The 18,227-nt window shown below is 40.4% G+C and overlaps 1 protein-coding gene across 3 annotated transcripts; it reads right to left on the minus strand.

The window, feature by feature from the left end:
- Positions 1–68: 68 nt before the first annotated feature.
- On the minus strand, positions 69–15,461 carry ccdc134 (coiled-coil domain containing 134). Of its 3 annotated transcripts, none has more exons than XM_086056532.1 (8): positions 15,226–15,461; positions 14,484–14,582; positions 10,242–10,369; positions 9,792–9,913; positions 6,534–6,618; positions 5,990–6,171; positions 4,485–4,556; positions 69–1,621 (listed from the first exon to the last, which is right to left on the minus strand). In XM_086056532.1, the coding sequence occupies exons 3-8, from the start codon at positions 10,336–10,338 to the stop codon at positions 1,496–1,498; spliced, it is 684 nt and encodes a 227-aa protein (XP_085912658.1). In that variant the 5' UTR covers positions 10,339–10,369; positions 14,484–14,582; positions 15,226–15,461; the 3' UTR covers positions 69–1,495. The 3 variants fall into 3 exon arrangements, with proteins under 3 accessions (XP_085912658.1, XP_085912659.1, XP_085912660.1); XM_086056533.1 differs by having other exon boundaries at positions 15,215–15,461; XM_086056534.1 differs by lacking the exon at positions 14,484–14,582.
- Between the last annotated feature and the right edge of the window lie 2,766 nt (positions 15,462–18,227).

Here is an 18,227-nt window from a genome sequence, read left to right on the forward strand (position 1 = left end):
ACCCCTGCAAGTGTAAAAGGAGGCACGCAGACAACAGACAGTGGCTGACAGGAACATACACGCACAAGTATGGTCTTCATATGTATCTGTCACTTTTTAATTACATTTCAGACAAAAATGGCTTGTTCATTCTGTAGCATCAATGTGCTTCCACTGGATATCATCAGGCACAACATTAGAAATACATTTGCACATTCTATTGGGATCCAAATCCAATACAGGAGTATGAGCCGAATGTTGCTCACATTGGCACTGTAAGAAAGGTGAAGTTTGTGTAGATTGCAGTGTTCAGATATGCACTGTATCATAAAAATCGGTAACATTTTGATGACCTAATTTAGCTACATGATGGGTGAAAAACTGACAATCATCTTTGCAAAGACAGGCTTCTTCTAGCTCTCATAATACATAGAATATCGTTCGATAGTGCAAATGCAACCTTGCTAAAACAAATACAAAATACAAAAATTTAAAAAACAGCATAGACCAACATTGTTTTGTTGTGCTGTCACCAGCAGCAAGAGCACAACAAATCAGCCAAGAGTCGATCACCTGAACTGCTGGGTGGCTGTGACTCAGTAAAGTGGGTTGGCCAGTGACCCAAGAGGTGGGTGTTTGGATCTTGGATGTTTTTGTTGTTCTTTTGCTGCTGGTCGTGCTAGTGACTCCAACGAGACCAGCGTTCTGCTGTTGCCCTGCTGACACCAGCAGGAAAACACAACAAAACCATGCTGGTCTATGCGGTTTTGTTAATTTTTGTTTTTTTTTAGCAAGGAAGTAATGTTGTGGCTGGCGTGCACATTTTAACAGTCAGAATTATATGAATCCAAAACGATGACAAAATATTGTACAGACAAACTGTGTACTCATAGACAATGAGTGGCTAAAGCATACCCACTGGATTCTTGTAAAACAAAAGTAAAAGTATGACTGCTAATCGCTTGTCGTTGACATAGAAAACTGATGAGAACATACGATACATCTGCATCATCATTGAGCAAGCGTCATAATAATGTTTGTCACCTAATCAAAAACAGGTCAATCATTTTGAATGAGGTAAGCTCGAATTTATACTTGGCAACCTGTAGCATATGGACTTAAAACAGACAGTAAATTTAGATGGAACAGTTTTGAAGTAAATACATGAAACTAATTCCGAAACACAAATACTTAATTCTTATCAATTTAGCCTTAAATGCTTAAAAACAAGTAAACCTCCAGACTTCTCTTGCCTGTAACACAACACTTTATCTTGTAATGATCAATCAGTGTAAGAGCAATTCAGAACCCCCTCCCCTCAAAAAAATCCACTTTTTTTTTTCACATCATGGTGATGTTCCATTTGATCTTCCACGAAGCACGTCTTTTGTGATGACAACGTGACGATAGCTTTTGTTTCCCACTCTGTCATCAGAGTCTACAAGGGAAACCATTGTGAATTGCTTGTTCCCTCCATCCTTTCTCTTCGTCCGCTAAGCCTTGTTGAGGTGTGCTGCTATAGCTCGCTGCGGGAGCGAGATATGCGAGGGCCTTTTCGGATTTCTTTCCTCTTCTCCTCCTTCCTCCTCCTCTTCTCTTCCTCCCTCAGGATCTTCTGGAAGGCCTCCGCAGTGTGAAGCACCTGAGGCCATGAGAAGGAGACTGCTCAGATATGATCCAGTGTATAGCAGTAAAGTACAATACATATGTCAGTAATATTAGAGGGTCTCTTCAAATTATGTATGCAGCACATTTGTGTGCTGTTATAAAGTGGTTTTGTAGTTTTGATGGCGTCTAGCATTCAGAAGTTGATTTGGGTTAAGTCCCCACTGAAAGAAAGCTCAGGTACTAAATCCACAGATCACCACTGTGTTTTTTGTAATATTTTTAAGTGTGTCACATACGTTGTTAGTAAGAATTCAACCGTTTTATAATGAAGTGATCCATCCATTTTCTGTACCGCTTATTGTCATTAGACTCCCGGGTGAGCCTATCCCAGCTAACTTTGGTTAACTGAATAAAGCTAAAATGGATTGCTGAAGGTTTGTAAGTGGGAAAAGAATAGGAAATCAACCCAAACACATTTTTTTCAGGAATATGTTGCCAGCAGGCCCACTAGTTGAAACACGGCATTCTGATTAATATTGCGTTTGTGGAATATGAGTTAAGCACCAAAATCCACACCTTTTCAACCATCTCAGGGGGGCACCATTTTGTCAACGTTCTGCCAACTGGAAATGACATCACAACTGCTCAGGGCTCAGGTAACGACCAATCACAGCTCAACTTCAGAAAACAGGTCAGCCGTGATTGGTCGTTACCTGCGCTGAGTAGTTGTGATGTCATTTTCAGTCGACAAAAGTGACAAAATGGCCGCCCCCAGAGATGGCTAAAAATGAGTGGATTAACTCTTATTCCACAAACGCAATATTTATCAGAATGCCTTGTTTCAACTTGTGGGCTTGTACAGAAGATATTCTTGAGTAAAATCGGTTTGAGGTGACTTTCCTCTTGAACACAACTCTTAATTTGTTCTTCTAACCCAGGCATGGGCAAGCTACAGCCCGCGGCTTTTTAATCCGGCCCGCCGAAACTTCTCCAGCAGATGGCGCACTGACCCTTGGTGGACCTTTGTGGCAAGCCGCACCCACTGTCTTTGTGCACGAAAGAAATGGGGAAAAGGGGCTTGTCTAGCGATTACGTCATTCGGTCACACAAAACACAGGCCATCACATACGCGAAATATACATTTCCGGGTCTGGAAGCGAGTGAGATTTGCCCACCAGCACGCCAAATGAATCCAATTTATGAAGTGGCGATAGTGAAGCCTCGCACTGCTTGGCTTTGGTTGAGCGTGAAGGGGAAGAGTTTTTCGGTCCGCCGCCGGCCGCGGGCGAACACTAGCTCTGAAGGTGCGCGGCGTTGCCATAGTTACAATATATATACACGTTGAGTTTGCAAACAATTCTTAGCCATGACCACATTTTGAGTTTCAAATGGGTCAAAATAGTGAAAGCTTGTGGCCAAAATGTAGCGGCCATTACTTGTCGGGCACATTCAAATCATGAATTTGATCCCAATTATTATTTTTGTTCTCGTTCACGTCCTCCACTAATTTCCTCTTCAGTTTTAAAAATATATATATTTCTTTCTAGCTGGGTTTTTACTCATCGTGCGGTGTGCGGCAGGGCCTTGCGTTTTTGAAAAACACGTCACAAGGAACGAAGATTTAAAACACCAATACCATTTTTTTCTTTGCTCCTTACTGTTTAAGTTTGTTCCTTGTGTTGTTCATTCCAAAGAACTTTGCTTCACACCAATCTGTGAGATATTTATTGTTTGCATGATCCATTCTTTATTAATAGTAATGTGTTACACTTATTTTTACTCCATCCTCTGGCTCATTTGGTTTAAATTATTGATATTTTGTATAGTCAAAATTTTATGTACCGGTAGTGAAAAAGAATAGTTTAATTGATTTTTTTGTAGATGTTATTGTTCAATAAATGAATATCTATTACCACAAATAGAAAAAAAGTCCAGAAAGTTTTGAGATCATTGAGGAGCTTTTGAGCATGGAGTCGCTAAAGAGGACAACGCAAGGAGAGTACTTGTATGAACAGGTGTGGAAGCGCCGCATCTTGCATATTGTCGCTGTCCTGTGAAAAACACTTAACTCCAATTTTGGAAACTTTTTTTAATTTTCACATTAATGCAACGCCTGTAAGGCGGAAACATCATTAATGTAAAAATAAGAAAATGGAAAAAAAAGGAGATAGATGTTTTTCACAGAACAGCGACGATATTCATTGACACAAACGTCCTACCTGCATGAGAGCTCTTTTGCACGTTTGAAAGGGGCAGCAATCAGTGCACGCTGGTAGTCAATCGGCTTGTTTGTTTATTTGCGTGTGTTATCTGGCCCAAACATTCAATGCTAATGTTCAGTCAAATTTTACATCCCAATGTGGGCCGCAAGTCCAAAGGTTTGTCCACCCCTGTTCTAGCCTGTGCCTGGGAAGTTAGCGTGTTCACATTAAACAGATGCTGTTCTTTTCTTATTAATGTCATCTTATTGTTGCTTTCGCCATATTGTTCCAAGCAGCCAGTACACAGACACTTGTCCTACTTTTGTTGCTACGTCACACTACGTTCCATTCACAGTCTATGGTCATAATCACACAATCTCTGTGATATCTTGTAATATTTCTGTGGTGATGTAAAAAAAGAAAACATTGGTGTAGTTAATTTTATAGTATATCCTGAAGGCTTGTCACATTTTAGTGCAACTTCAAAATTATAGTGTTCCTTATGTTTGTCGGTTTCCAAATTGTACGACCATTGCACAACAAATTTCTAGGCTTGCTGTATTTTTTTAAGATTAACTACAATTCTAAAATGTGGTTTTGTTTTGCCATTTTTAGTGGCACTGAGAGTGGATTAATAGTATGCAAACGCAATGTATAACACGAAAAAGGGGGGAACTATATTGACATTTTACTTACATCGTCTCTTTCTGTCCGGTAAGGGTTGATGAAGTCTGGAGATTTCTCTGTTATTCCCAGTTCCTGTGACATCTTGAAGATGAGAAGAACACACAAGTACAGAAGAAAGCATAAGTAACAAACAAGAAATGTATATGTTGACATTACGGATTGTGCAACTGCTCTGCTTTATCATACATTGGCTTGATCATACAAAATGTAGCGTTGGGCCGAGGAGGAGCCATTAGATTGTGAGGCTGCCTTGCCTTCTAACTTGCACTCTGTCATGTTGAAGGCAAGAAATTACAAAGTCTACACTTACTTAATCTTCTTGCAGTAATAAAGCATGTTTGATTTGCTTACACTGGGGCATGTTGAAACTATCAACACGAACAGATGTAGTTTCATGTTTCACAATTAATCTCTCTTCTTGCATCTTATTTCAAAAGCTAATGCAAAACATGCTAGCTTGTCTGAGCTGGAAAAGACCCCTGTCTTGTGTTTAAAGTACAGAATTTTAGGAACTATCATTTTGTTCTTTTCTGTGTAGCTCTGCCTTAAGAGACACAACTACTCACACTCATTGGCCACAACATTAAGCACACTTGCACAGTAGAATGAGCCTCTATTCAAGTGCTCCGTCAAATATTCTGTCATTGAAAGAGATTTAGAATCGCACTCCCAAGGAGGAACTTCTTGGACGGTCAAATAATCTTAAAAATAACTAAACCCATACTGTCAGTGCCGAAGTCAAGCGAGTGAACTGTGAGTTTATAATACAAGAAATAAGGTGATGAAAACAACATGCTTTGCTTATTGTAATAAAGCTCAGTTTTGATTACTCTTCTCAGTTTATTGTCGTTCACAGCGTTATACCTGTACTGACAAGTTTTTGTAATATTCTGGCTACCTAGCTGCAATGAGTGTCATTGTGAAATTCACTGTAACTTTCGAGAAACTTTTTTTTTTTACCTTGAATTTTTCAAATGCACGTGTTGCTCAACGACAAATTTCACAACAGGTGTTTGATCCTTGAATTGACGAAAATTTGAGGGTTGACTTCCTCTTTAAACAGCCCTCTTCATCATCTGTTTACATTTCGACAGCAAAACGACACCTAAGAATTGATCAACAGTACCGCGCTCCAACCAGAGCTAGAAGTGCCCACGAATATCATCCGAAGGTTGCAAAAGAGACTATGATTCACAATTCACAGAAAGACATACAAGTTGACGTCCTTGAAAATGTACTCGATGATTCATGGATGAAAAAGCTATTGTGAATTTTGCTGTCCCCTCCTTGTTCCAATTACTGAAATGTTAAACAGCTGGACATGTGCTCTTAAAAGTCAAAAGAACCTCAAATTAAGTGCAAATTTTTAGTATGTTTGGGTCCCAGGGAAGAACCAAATATCTGATGGCCATAACCCTATTCAACACAAAAGTGCCAAATTGTGGACAAAACATCACTTTTTTTTTTTAGATTTGAAGTTTAAAAAAAGGGACATTTTCATTTGGTGATCTTACCAGTGTGAGGACATGTTGATGGGCTCCTCCTGTGAAAACTCCGGTCTGGTTACAAAAATTAAGCCCCCAGCGCAGCAGACCACCCCAGTCAGCGTTCCGGTCAAAGTAGTGGTGGACAATGCGTGGAAAGCGCAACGCCACGTCGCCAAAAAATGCAGTGTTTTCCACTACATGGGAATAAGCTGAGAAGAATAATCGCAAGAGGGGTTAATCAGAAAAAATAACCAAGGTGCTGACAAAACGCTCAGAGTGACAGATAAAAGGGTGTGAAATGCAGACTTTGCGCAGTCGGACGACAACACGGTGATGGCCTGTATAAATCAAACGGAATGGTGATATTTGGGCTGCTGGCAGCTGCTCACTCTGATGGAAGAGGAAAGAAGGCAAGACTGACAGAGGCATTGCTTTGAGTGAAATGCTACGTCGCTCGAATCAAGCCAGTCAGGTTGGTAAAGACTGGAGGGAGTGTTTGAAACACACTGTGGAGCTGCTGCTTGAAAGTTAAAAGGGTCAAATGAAAAAAAAAAAAAAAGGCGAGTCATACCTTCTTTGATTTTATCATCCAGAGGGAATGGGTCATCGGGCTGCATGTTGGCTGAGACCAGGATTTCTCTGGAGTCTTCCAAAACCTTAGGAAGAACATCACATTAATTACTAGAACACTTTTTAAAACCATGGTCTTTGAATTAACGCCACTTCATTGGCTTGTTTCACCCCCACTGCATATGGTACATCAAATGACAATTTGGAGAGCAAAGGCAAGGCTTCTTCAACATGAGTTGCCTTGGATAATATTGCTGGAGTAGCTTTGTGACACGTTTGCTTAGACATTAGTGCTGAGTGGAAGATGTGTTCATCTGGGCCAGTGATGCATCTAAATTAGTGTACACTGGACATATGAGCAGAACTGATCCGCACAGACATTCGCTGGACAAATTCCTTAGGCACACTTGTAAAGGGCAGTGACTTTCTGTCCTTACAAAGGTAACCATGCTCAAAATTCATTGGTTAAATTTCAAATATGACGTTACTTCATGTCAAATATTCAGCATTATTATCTTATGCCTTAAAGGCATTTCTGAGACACGACTAATATTGGATGTCATCAAATTGTGCCGTTGTATCCCATGTCTATGTTAGGTGATTGTACGAAGTGGTAAAGATCTGCTGACAATGCATTTTAGCTGGAGGTTGACTAGTCCTTGGGAGACACAAAGCTGCCACATGGGAAACACAGGCTGACAGTATAGCATAGCTCTCAGCCAAAGTGAGACTGGATGGGGCGCACAGCAGAGGAATGAATATTCTAGCAAATGCCTGAAAACCTGCTGATGAACATAATTGTTGGATTAGGAGCAGTTGAATCTCTGCTGCCCTCAGTCTGAACAAGGAGGTCAGCGCTTGGAAAGCAGTCAATTTTAGAGTTGCCACCCGTTTTTAGCCATGTCACGGGGCGGCCATTTTGTTACTTCTGTCGACTGAAGATGACATCACAGTTGCTCAGGGGTCAGGTCACGACCAATCACAGCTCATCTGTTTTCTGAATCTGAGCAATGATTGGTCGTTAGCAGAGCCCTGAGCAACTGTGATGTCATTTTCAGTTGACAGAATGTGGCAAAACGGCCACCCCGTGACATGGCTAAAAACGGGTGGCAATGCCTGATATGGCCAAAAAAATGGGCGGGGGGGGGATTTTACTACTTAAAGGTCAGGGTGCAAACAATGAAAACTTTTCTGTAGCCTTCTAGAACCCCTTTTACAATGCATAGATGTAATTTAAAATGTGATTAGGTCGTTGGTAGACAGCAGTTTAATCACTAAATACAATTCAGAATGTGTCGTCTGCCGTTTGAATCTCTCTCTCATCTTTGGCTTTTTCCGGAGATGTGACGTCACAGTAGCCGGAGGATTCAGTGACTACTAATCATGAACGGTCTAATAATGCCCCCTTCTGTCGGCTCGTGTGTTTCAAAATCCTCTCATTCCAAAACATCGCACATCCATTGAATGTGCTGTGTTTATAGCGCATGGAAAATGTACAGTCTATGGTGTAGCGAGCGGTTTAGCTATATCTACGTCACTTCCGGCGTTTCCTCGAGCTTCCATGAGGTTCAGAATGAGTAAGAAAACCTATTTTCTAATCGATCTGTGGTTGACAACTTGCAGGAAGTGACTTGTATGTATTATAAAACCCATTACCAATGAGAATATGAATTTTAACAGACTCTGAAAAATGTTTGCACCCTGACCTTTAACTCATACTCCACAAACACAATATCAATCAGAATGCCGCGTTTAGATTAGTGGGCCTGCATAGGACACATTATTGTAAATAGCATTTTTGGGTTGACTTCCTCTTTAAGCCTGTGTTTGATATGTTTGCCGTGATGTCATGTGATGTAATGGATTGTTATAAAGAAGTACAGTATGCCCAGTTTGCTGTGATGAGAATATTTGGTGTAGAGTGATGTGTAAAATTGGATTGATTTCAGGGTCAAAGAACTGCATATTTCTCACAACCATTACAAGAAAACAATGACCCAAAGTGTATAATGAAATAGAAGATAGGAATCAATAAAGGCCTGCAATATCTACTGATCCATTTTCTACTATTTTTCCTCATTAGGGTCACGGGTGAGCTGGGGCCTACCCCAGCTGACTTCAGGCAGTAGGTGAGACCGTGTGGCACAGTGGCTGCAGAAAGGAAGGCTCTTCAAAAGGACAGTACCACAACCACAGACATCTTCATCAGCAGATCACAAAGAGGGCTCTCTGCATCATCATCATCACCATCATCATTTGCCTAATGTCAGTGCAAGCAGTGTGGTTTCAGTTCCCACTCAGTGACGGTTTGAAAGTGAGTGTGAATGCCTGTCTGTCTCTATCCTTAGACTGAGGCCATGTCTACACGTAGCCGGGGTTTTTTAACAACCGATTATACTCCCCCCGCTTGCGGAACTGCGTTTTCAAACGCATGCCAAGCCTCTGGGTGGCAGTAGTTAGCCAAATACTGTCCATTCAGAAGGAACTTCCATCCTTTGACGTCACTTCTACGAAACCAAAAACACGGCGCCAAACTCGTTCGGGAGAACCGACAAGAGGTCAGAATTGCTTTTAAACCTTTCAAGGAGAGGCAGTGGTTGGTTGCGGACAAATAGGTAAGCAAAAAAGCGCATCGAGCGCTAACCAACGCAGCGCCGTGAGAATCCATGTTGCCTCGCATGAAAACACAAGTCATGCAATGACGTCAAAGCGTTGTTGTCGCACATTGACGACGTAAATCTGCGGGTGTAACCGTCCACAGCAAAACGCACATCCGGAGATATCCGGAGATATCCGCAAATCTCCACTGCGGCCGGAGTTTTGCGTTTTCGGTGAAAAAACTCCGGGGACGTGTGGATGATAGGCTAACCGCAGGCTTATATCCGGCGTTTTCAAAAACCCCGGCGACGTGTAGACAGGGCCTAGGTGGTGACCATTCCAGGATATAGCCTGCCCTTTTGCCCAAAGTCAGCTGGTTTAGGCTCCAGCTGCCCTCAGCTTCAGAAAACAGGTGTGCCGTGATTGGTCGTAACCTGAACCCCGTGTAACTGTGATGTCATTTTCAGTCTACAGCAAGTGATAAAATGGCCGCCTCCTGAGATGGCTAAAAACTGGTGGATTTTGCTGCTTAACTCATATCCCACATGAGACTAATGGAGGTGCATTGAACATATTATTGTTAAGAAATGTTTGGGGCTGACTTCCGCTTTAAGTTAATGTCTGTGTGAGCACTGTACAATGGATGAATATCACACATTACCTTGAAGAGGCCTTTGAGCATGATGTCTATTATCTTATATTGCTGGTTAATGTCATTCAGTTCAACCAGATTCTTGAGTGCGTTGAGCTGATCTTTTCTCTTTGTCTCAAACATTCGCTTATCTGGTGAGAGAAGGTCAGGAGGAGAAAAACACCAGTGGTCGACTATAACTACGTACTTTCTTTTTTTTCTGAAGACTTTTACATGAAGGGTATTGTATTAGTTAACAGTGAAAAGAAATACTTTTGTACATTTCAGAGTCTGTTCTTTTTTCACTTTTTCTTTTAAAAAGGAGTTAAATGTGAGCTTCTAATTTTATCAGTCTTCTTTTGCACAGTGTGTAGGACTTCTACCTAAATATGGAGATTGAGTACTCTTACTACCGCGGGAAAACAGGCATACACACATACACGCGCATAAACACAGAATATTGCCGCAGAAGAAGGATACAGATCTGCAGGTTTGAGTCGTGTCTTGGCCTTTGTGTGTCAGTGTCTCCCGAGCTGAGAGAGGCGAGCGCCAGGACCGTCACACATACACTCCACATGGTCAGTAGGAAGCGGCAGGACGCCAATGACCTGCGGGGAGATGCCAAAGCAGAAAACTGATGAAATCCAAATGCTAAAATCAACCCTAAGTGTGGACAAATTGCAGGACAACCACCTCCAGCATTTGAATTTTGTTAATCAGTGTGAGAAATACTGAAAAATAGAGTTTTTTAAAAACCCACAATTTTTTCAGGTTTGGAAACATCCCCACAAAATGGAAACTGAATAAGTTTTTGCGCAATCCTGCTTGGTAATGAACAATCAGATATAAAACAATTAACCACTCTGGAGAACGTGAGAAAACAGAACCTTGTTCAAATCAATGTCTTTGTTTAAGCATTTCTCTGCTTTGTTACTTATGGAACGTGAGAACATGGAGACATGAAGTGGAAAATGGTCAATTTGGAACACCAGAGGGTAGTCAGCATTACAAAGCGGGCTTCCTTATGTCCCTCTTAAAAGAAAACATCTGATTCTGGCACTTGTTTAATCTCTAGAGAACATTTTTAAGTACGCTACCACCCTCTTTCCCTCCTACTGCCCTCGCTTCTCTCTCTCCTCTCCCCTCCCCTCCAGTCCAATTGTCTCGCCATCCACAGCAGTCGATTTTGATGTTCGGCTTCTACTTTCCCTCCCGCAGAGGTTTTTTGGAAGGGAGGGCAAGAAGATAAATAACTAAAAATAGAGCCTCATCAAATCAAGATTTTATGAAGCAAAAATCACGAAGAAAACAAGAGCAGAAAAAAAGAACTATGTGGAAGAGGAAGAGGCCAGATGATAATTCACATTACAGATGCATAATTTAGCAGGGGCAATCAATGTGCTATGAGAAGGTTAGATGAAGGTGACCGGGGTGAGCATTGAGCAGCACTTTGAGAGGAGGATTAAGGTAAAATGTCTTTGCTGAGACAGAGCGGGAATAAGAAGTGCAGTGGATAAGTAGCCGGCTGAACAAGAGCACCAGAACAAAGTGGAAAAAAAAACCCTTAATGACTGGTGGTCAGTTCATCCGAACCACTCCTTTTAAAAAGCAGCATCTGATTACTCTTAAGTAGGGTGGAGAAGATTCAGCTAACATAAATACGTTTAAAATGGACCCATATTTCCCTCTATAAGTGCAATTTCGAATAATAATGATACTAATGAAATATTTATCATGAAATGTAAGGATTTTATAATTGTATAACATTAGCATAAATAGAAGACAATGACAAAAAATGATGATGAAAAAAGTGGATGCCAGAGCTTTCTGATACATTATTTCTGATTAAAATCAATCAATCAATCAATCAATCAATAAATCAATTTTAACGTTTGTCTTGAGTTGAAAATGATTTCTGCACAGACGTCCGGTTTCAATGACTTTGTTATTGTTATTATTGTTGGCTTTGGGAGGAATAATTCTTGTACCTCAGAAATCATCACTTTTCAGGATACCCCAAAAATGTCAATGTTTGTTCAACCATACACATTGCATAGTTAAAGGAAACAAGCCATTTTCCTTAATTTAGACTGGTCAATGATTTGGAGAAAAAAAAATAACACCCACATGTGTGAATTGCGCAATAACATAGATTTGTGAAAAAAAATATTACATTTACCAAAATTGTGACAAAGGATGGCTCGATCTGATGGCAGCGATCTGCTTTAAGGTTTTGGACCGAAGTTAACCATGATACTGAATATATATGCTCATCTTTTTGCTCGTGTCCTTAGCTTTGTGAGACAGAGCTCTATATATCCCAAAGTGGTGCTTGAGCGCTTGAACGTTACCATATAATTGTCAGGAAGAAGTGCACCTGCCTCTTTCTAGATGTACAGCAGCTGGCTGCATTATTTCCGATTCCTGGGCGACTCAGGAGGAAGAATGGTGTAGCTGTACGACAGATGGTTATAGGTAAGGTTGTTATCACCAACGGCACCATTTAGGCAGTCAAAAACACCCGTAAAGCAGGTTTTGCTAACAAAGCTTAGTGAAACAATTACCGTCCCCGAAACAAGTATTTAAGATTGTATCATTTACAACGTCAGATGTACTTAAGTCTTTATGCGAAGCACTGCACACAACCAGTAATCTTTGCACTGACCATTGATTATTCAACTCCACAGTGAGTACCTTATTTTTGTATGTTGAATAACAAAGACCACTTGTTCAACATCAACATTTCCTATTCAGATCAATAACATTTGGAATACAGTATTTTTTTTCAGACCAAAATGCCCCAGCATAAAACAGTTAAGTGGACATGGAATATTTTAAAAATGTTAACACTGTTAACAGTATATACAAGTACAAGCTCAAGTACACCAGCCTAATAATAACACATAAGACATTGTCAGCTCTTAAAGCTCAACTCGAAAATGAACTCAACCACTAATTTAAAACAGAACACACACACACAACACCAGCTATTGATCACAAGTGCCAAGCATATTGCAGCTAGACAGTCGGTGGCTTGTTAGCTAGCACTGGAAGCTAACATAGCAGCCCGCATCTCCACACCATGCTACTTCTTGTCCAAAAGCATAAACAGATGGACTCAAACACACGACGCCAGTTCTGCTTGAGACACATGTAGGAATGGAACAAAAACGGGTAGTACAAACATAAAATAAAACCAGTAACAGAGACAGCACTAAACATTCCGGTGAGATTAATGCTGCTCAATTGTCCATTTGAATAGCAGCGATCATGTGTATCATGCAGGGTTTGTATGAAAAGATGACATCCAGAATCGTGACTGTTGGAACTTAGGATATTTTTTTTAACAGTTATTTTTCCACATATTTTGTATAAAGTCTTTGGGGAGCTGTGGCATATCGCAGTTGACTTATAATAAGAGGCAGGGTGCACACGTAACTGGCCATATGTCAGACAGTCAACCATTTGGACAATTTCAAGTCATCAATCAAACTAAAGTATGTGCATGGGCTTGGGCGGGTGGAGATTACATCTCCACGTGCGTGTGCAGGTTCTCTCTGGTTTACTCACACATAGTCCAAACACATGAAAAAGCACAACAACATATTTTCTTCTATTTTGCATTGGCTGTTGTAGAATTGCCACTGAAAGGAAAAGGATATAGAAAGCGAACACCGCCCTGTTGTAATGCCAGTTTTCTTTAAAGGGAAAGTCAACCCAATCATGTTTTTTTTCCAGAATATATTCTATGCAGGCCCGCTAGTCGAAACACGGCATTCTGATTAATATTGCGTTTGTGGATTATGAGAAATCCACCTGTTTTTAGCTAGCTCAGGGGGTGGCCATTTTGTCACATCTGTCAACTGAAGGTAATTTATGTACAATATAATTGGAGGTAAAGCAAATCATGTAAAACAAATATATGTTTCTCTACAATGTTGAACGGTAAATTGTGTTGCATATGACCAAAAGAGATGAAGTGGGGCTTTAGTCAATGTCGAGGGAATTATCAAACTTGGACAAAAACTTTCACATCTGCTAGAATGCTGAAATTGAAGAGGGGAACTCAACCTTTGAGTGTGACAACAAACCAGAGGATACACCGCAATCACCAACACAAATACTTAAATGGAATAAAATGCAGGCGGGGGGCGGCACGGTTGTCGACTGGTTAGCACGTCCGCCACACAGTTCAGAGGTCGTGGGTTCGATCCCGGCCCCGGCCTCCCTGTGTGGAGTATGCATGTTCTCCCCGTGCCTGCGTGGTTTTTCTCCGTGTACTCCGGTTTCCTCCCACATTCCAAAAACATGCATGGTAGGTTGATTGGACACTCTAAATTGCCCCTCGATGTGATTGTGAATGTTGTTTGTGTGCCCTGCGATTGGCTGGCAACCAATTCGGGGTGTCCCCCGCCGACTGCCCAAAGACAGCTAGGATAGGCTACAGCATGGCAGCACGGCAGCACGCCCGCAACCCTTGTGAGGATAGGCGGATTGGATAATGGATAGATGGGTGCAATAAAATATATGATTTTGAATTACCCAGCCAGAGTACAGATCAAAATCAAAGAGCAAATCTGTGAGGGTATAAAAGATGTGCTCTCACATTGTGGCTAATTTCAACCACTTCTGTAAGAAACAGATTTTAAACTGTATACCCCCCGAAAAAAAAGTATTCTATCAGTGTGTTCATCTTCTATCCACGCTAGATTCTCCTCTCACCCGATTAGATTTTGCTTCAGCTGCTGCTTCTCCAATTGAGTGTGTTTAGCTCCGAGGCCAGTGGAGTGTGCTCAAGTCTTGCCAGGCGACGACAATCCCCTATGGTGCAGAGGCTTAGGTTAAATACCAGTGTAATTCGGGAGTACCGTTGTTATTGGGGAAAAAAATAAGAAAGAATTACCGTTAGAAACTACACTTGTTTTGATATTATGTTTGAAATCCCCGTTATGTGAAAACAAGCATCCAGCATCCAAAGATGCGATGCCACTCTGCTACTGTTTTACTCCCAGTGGTTTAAAACTAGAAAAAATATATTAAGTGTGGGAGGCAGCTTGGAGCAGCTAAACGCTCCACATCCATTTAAAGACACGTAACTGAGCCTGGAGGTGTGAGCAGCTCGTCGTGGGACAGGCGCCAGTATTGATCAGTGCTGGACAACGAGTGAAGCTCGAATCCCCTTTAGGCTCTTTCAAGGCTCCGGTGAGCAAGTTTCATCTTGGAAGAATAACACCTTACAGTTACATCCGCTCCTCATTCATTCATTCAAAGGCGATCATATGGCTCGTCGAGTGTAAATAATACAACACTTATCAGTTTGCGTACTTATTTCAGCTATTAATGTGCCACATGCTTCTGCATAATCCATTGCAAAACGAATTGAATATTTTACAAATGACCACATCGTCCCCAATCAGTCAACACAGAAGATCAGACCAATAAATGAAACTCACTGATCACTCACCGCGTTGAGGCGAGACCCTTTTTAAATATCTCCGCGCACTAATCTTTCATTTCAGCACGCCCAAGTGCTCGACAGGAAAGTCACTTTACCCACGAAGATCCTCAGGTGATAAACACACACACACACTGGGTTGCAGTGGCTCATTTACATATACGGACTGCACTCGCTGCTGCTCCACTACGCTGAAGCCACGATCTCACCGGTAGGCTTCCCTCTGACGAATGACAGCGAACAGCCACTCGACTAAGGCCATGGTTTCCTTCCGGAGTGGTTAAAGGAGAACACCACTTGGAGGGAGGCTTCCGTTTCCGCACGGCCGCTTCCGTTGAGTTATTGGGCATAAACCAAAACAAAACTAAAACGTGCAAGATAGAAGCAAATGCGTTGTATCAGGGGTCTGTTGGTTGTAATTTGATGGTATACTTGTACACTGTACCAATGATGAGACAGTGTTGTAGACTATACAAATTTATACAAACACACGTTTTGACAGCCGACCAAATAACTGTCAAGTTTAGCTAAAGAAAACGAACAAAATTAATTAAAACAAATATGGAAAAAAAACATAACGAAATAAAATAAAAGCCAGAGTGCTTAAAAAGATAACTGAAACTATATATTACGTTTCATACAGTCCTGAGATTTTGGGGTTTATTTAAAATGTATTTATTTAGGTATTACTGTAGCTGTACTGTTGTACAAAAGAAGGAAGATAGAACTGTTGTTTGGGAATTGTAGATTGCAGTTTACTTTACTAAACTACACTTATAGTTTGGGAATTGTAAATTGCAGTTTACTTTACTAAACTACACTTATAGTGACTTTTTAAAAAAAACTATTTGCACTTGTCAAATAGTCCATAGAAAAACTCAAACTAATACTAAAACTAGAGGTGTCAAATCCAGGCGTGAAAAGTAAAAAGACCTGCCAAAATTTGGCTTTAGTTGTCGGAAAACTAGCTCCCTTTCCTGCCGGTTAAGTAGAAGCACCTGTGGGTAAAGCCACACTGTGGCAGGGTTTTACTTTCTGGGCCTGGATTTGCCACCTCTTTATTATAGTTTTACTAATAAAAACAATCCAAACAACGCATTTTTGGAAAAAAAAAGAAATAGAGAATAATAAAAACGAAAATGAATAAAAACTAGCAAACACACTGTAAAAACTAATTAAAACGAACTCAATTTGAAAAAACAAAAGTCAAAGAAAAATAAAAACGTAATATAATGAAAAATCCCAGACTATTATAACCTTGGTAACTGCTCCTTTGTGATATTTGTTATTTTGCAAATATTTATTTTCATTGTTCAGTGAAATAGTGATTTTTTTTCCCACTGTATTTTTAAATTCAGGCATTTTTGTTTGCTAGATGGATAACTTAAGTTCGGCTTTTTAATTCATTCGAAAGAGACCTTCAACTCTGCGCTTTTTTTGTAAGAGTTCGAAATGTGTTCAAATAAATAAAATTAAATTTTCTGAAACATGGATGGACTGCATGGATTTCATAGTGTAAAGATATATATAAAAAAGTGTTTGCGTCCCTCAGTGTTTTCTTTTCCGTGGAAATCGTGTTGAAATGGCTCTTTGAGTGTAAAAGGTTGCTGATCCCTGGCTTAGATCAATAGTCCTTAGAGCGATACAAGTCCTAACTTCGTTTGATCAACAAAATCAATCAGTACGAAGCGAACGAGGAGGACTTCTTGCAGAATATCATGTATCCTGATGTCATGAATTATTTAGTGAACACTGTAAGCATACACATTCCAAGACATGAAAGCTTACAAATCACTTGAGTCCTACAACTATATGTTGTGTGGGTCGGTGAAAGATGTCCAACATCTCTCCGTCAGTGATCAAATTGTCATCGTTGCGATCTGACATGATATGTCAAAACTAATACTAACAAGGTTTAAATATTGCTATGCGCGTTTTAATCAAAACATGTAGATTATTGCTTGACTTGTGTATATTGTCAGTAATTTATTTACAGATTTATTTATTTTCTTTAAAGCTGTTGAATGCATGATTTATGGTAAATCATGATAACCCTCCCTGCACTTTAGAAGTAGAGATGTGTTGGCAATAGTGCAAATATCAATGTTAATTATTCTGTGCAGCCATAAAAATAAATGGTTTTCAGATCACATTTTAGAACACCAAACTGAAGTAGATATATATATATATATATATATATATATATATATTAATTTTTTTTTTGATTGCGTGATTAAGGTTTCCATAGCAACCAGCGCCTGCATTGATAAAGGCGCTGCTGGTCATCATGATCTATACATGTATCTTGGAAAAAAAAAAGCTTTAGAGTAGCGGAGGCAGACATCCTGCCCGGGCCGGCCCGGCCGGCTCATTCGGCCGACGCCTAGCCATAGAATGACGCGATGCGGCTCATGATCCAAAGTCAGAATCGGCTAAGTACGTCTAATTGCAACATTGAACCAACAAGTTCAACACACAAATGCACATATCCAGCTAATATTTAGCTTAGATCATACATAGCTGCAGCATATACATAAATACTGTACATACAGATACATCCTATGGTTACATACTAAGACTGCTTAGATTATATAGACTTTCCTTGCTTGCCCTTAAAATGCAGTGTTGTGTTTGTCATATATATTCTCTCTCTAAAGCAAGACAAGGTGAGCCAATCAATTGGTGTTCAGTAGCACGCTTTTAGTAACAGCTGAAAGACACACACGTGCGTGTTCAGTGTATGTATGTGTGTGTGTTTGAAAAGGGCTGAGGGGCTGTTCGTGTGAGTTGAAGCCAATGCTTGTTTTTTCAATTGAAGGGAAAGTCAACCCAAACTTTTTTTTTCAAGAATATGTTCTATGCAGGCCCCCTAGTTCAAACAAGGTATTCTGATTAATATTGTGTTTGTGGAATATGAGTTAAGTTGTAAAATCCATCCATTTTTTACCATCTCAGGCTTCGGCCATTTTATTACTTCTGTCAACTGAAAATGACATCACAGATGCGCTAAG

Source organism: Filicampus tigris, chromosome 16 (genome assembly GCF_054856515.1).
Source record: "Filicampus tigris isolate MCC_2025a chromosome 16, RoL_Ftig_1.0, whole genome shotgun sequence".
Classification (NCBI taxonomy): Eukaryota; Metazoa; Chordata; class Actinopteri; order Syngnathiformes; family Syngnathidae; genus Filicampus; species Filicampus tigris.

Excerpts from the sequence above, each read along its gene's own strand:
- ccdc134 (XM_086056534.1), bottom strand. The coding sequence starts at position 10,338 with ATGTGGAGTGTATGTGTGACGGTCCTGGCGCTCGCCTCTCTCAGCTCG. Across the intron at positions 9,914-10,241 it reads CGACTCAAACCTGCAGATCT|ATAAGCGAATGTTTGAGACA; the intron begins GTATCCTTCTTC and ends TTCTCTCACCAG. Across the intron at positions 6,172-6,533 it reads GGATGATAAAATCAAAGAAG|CTTATTCCCATGTAGTGGAA; the intron begins GTATGACTCGCC and ends TATTCTTCTCAG.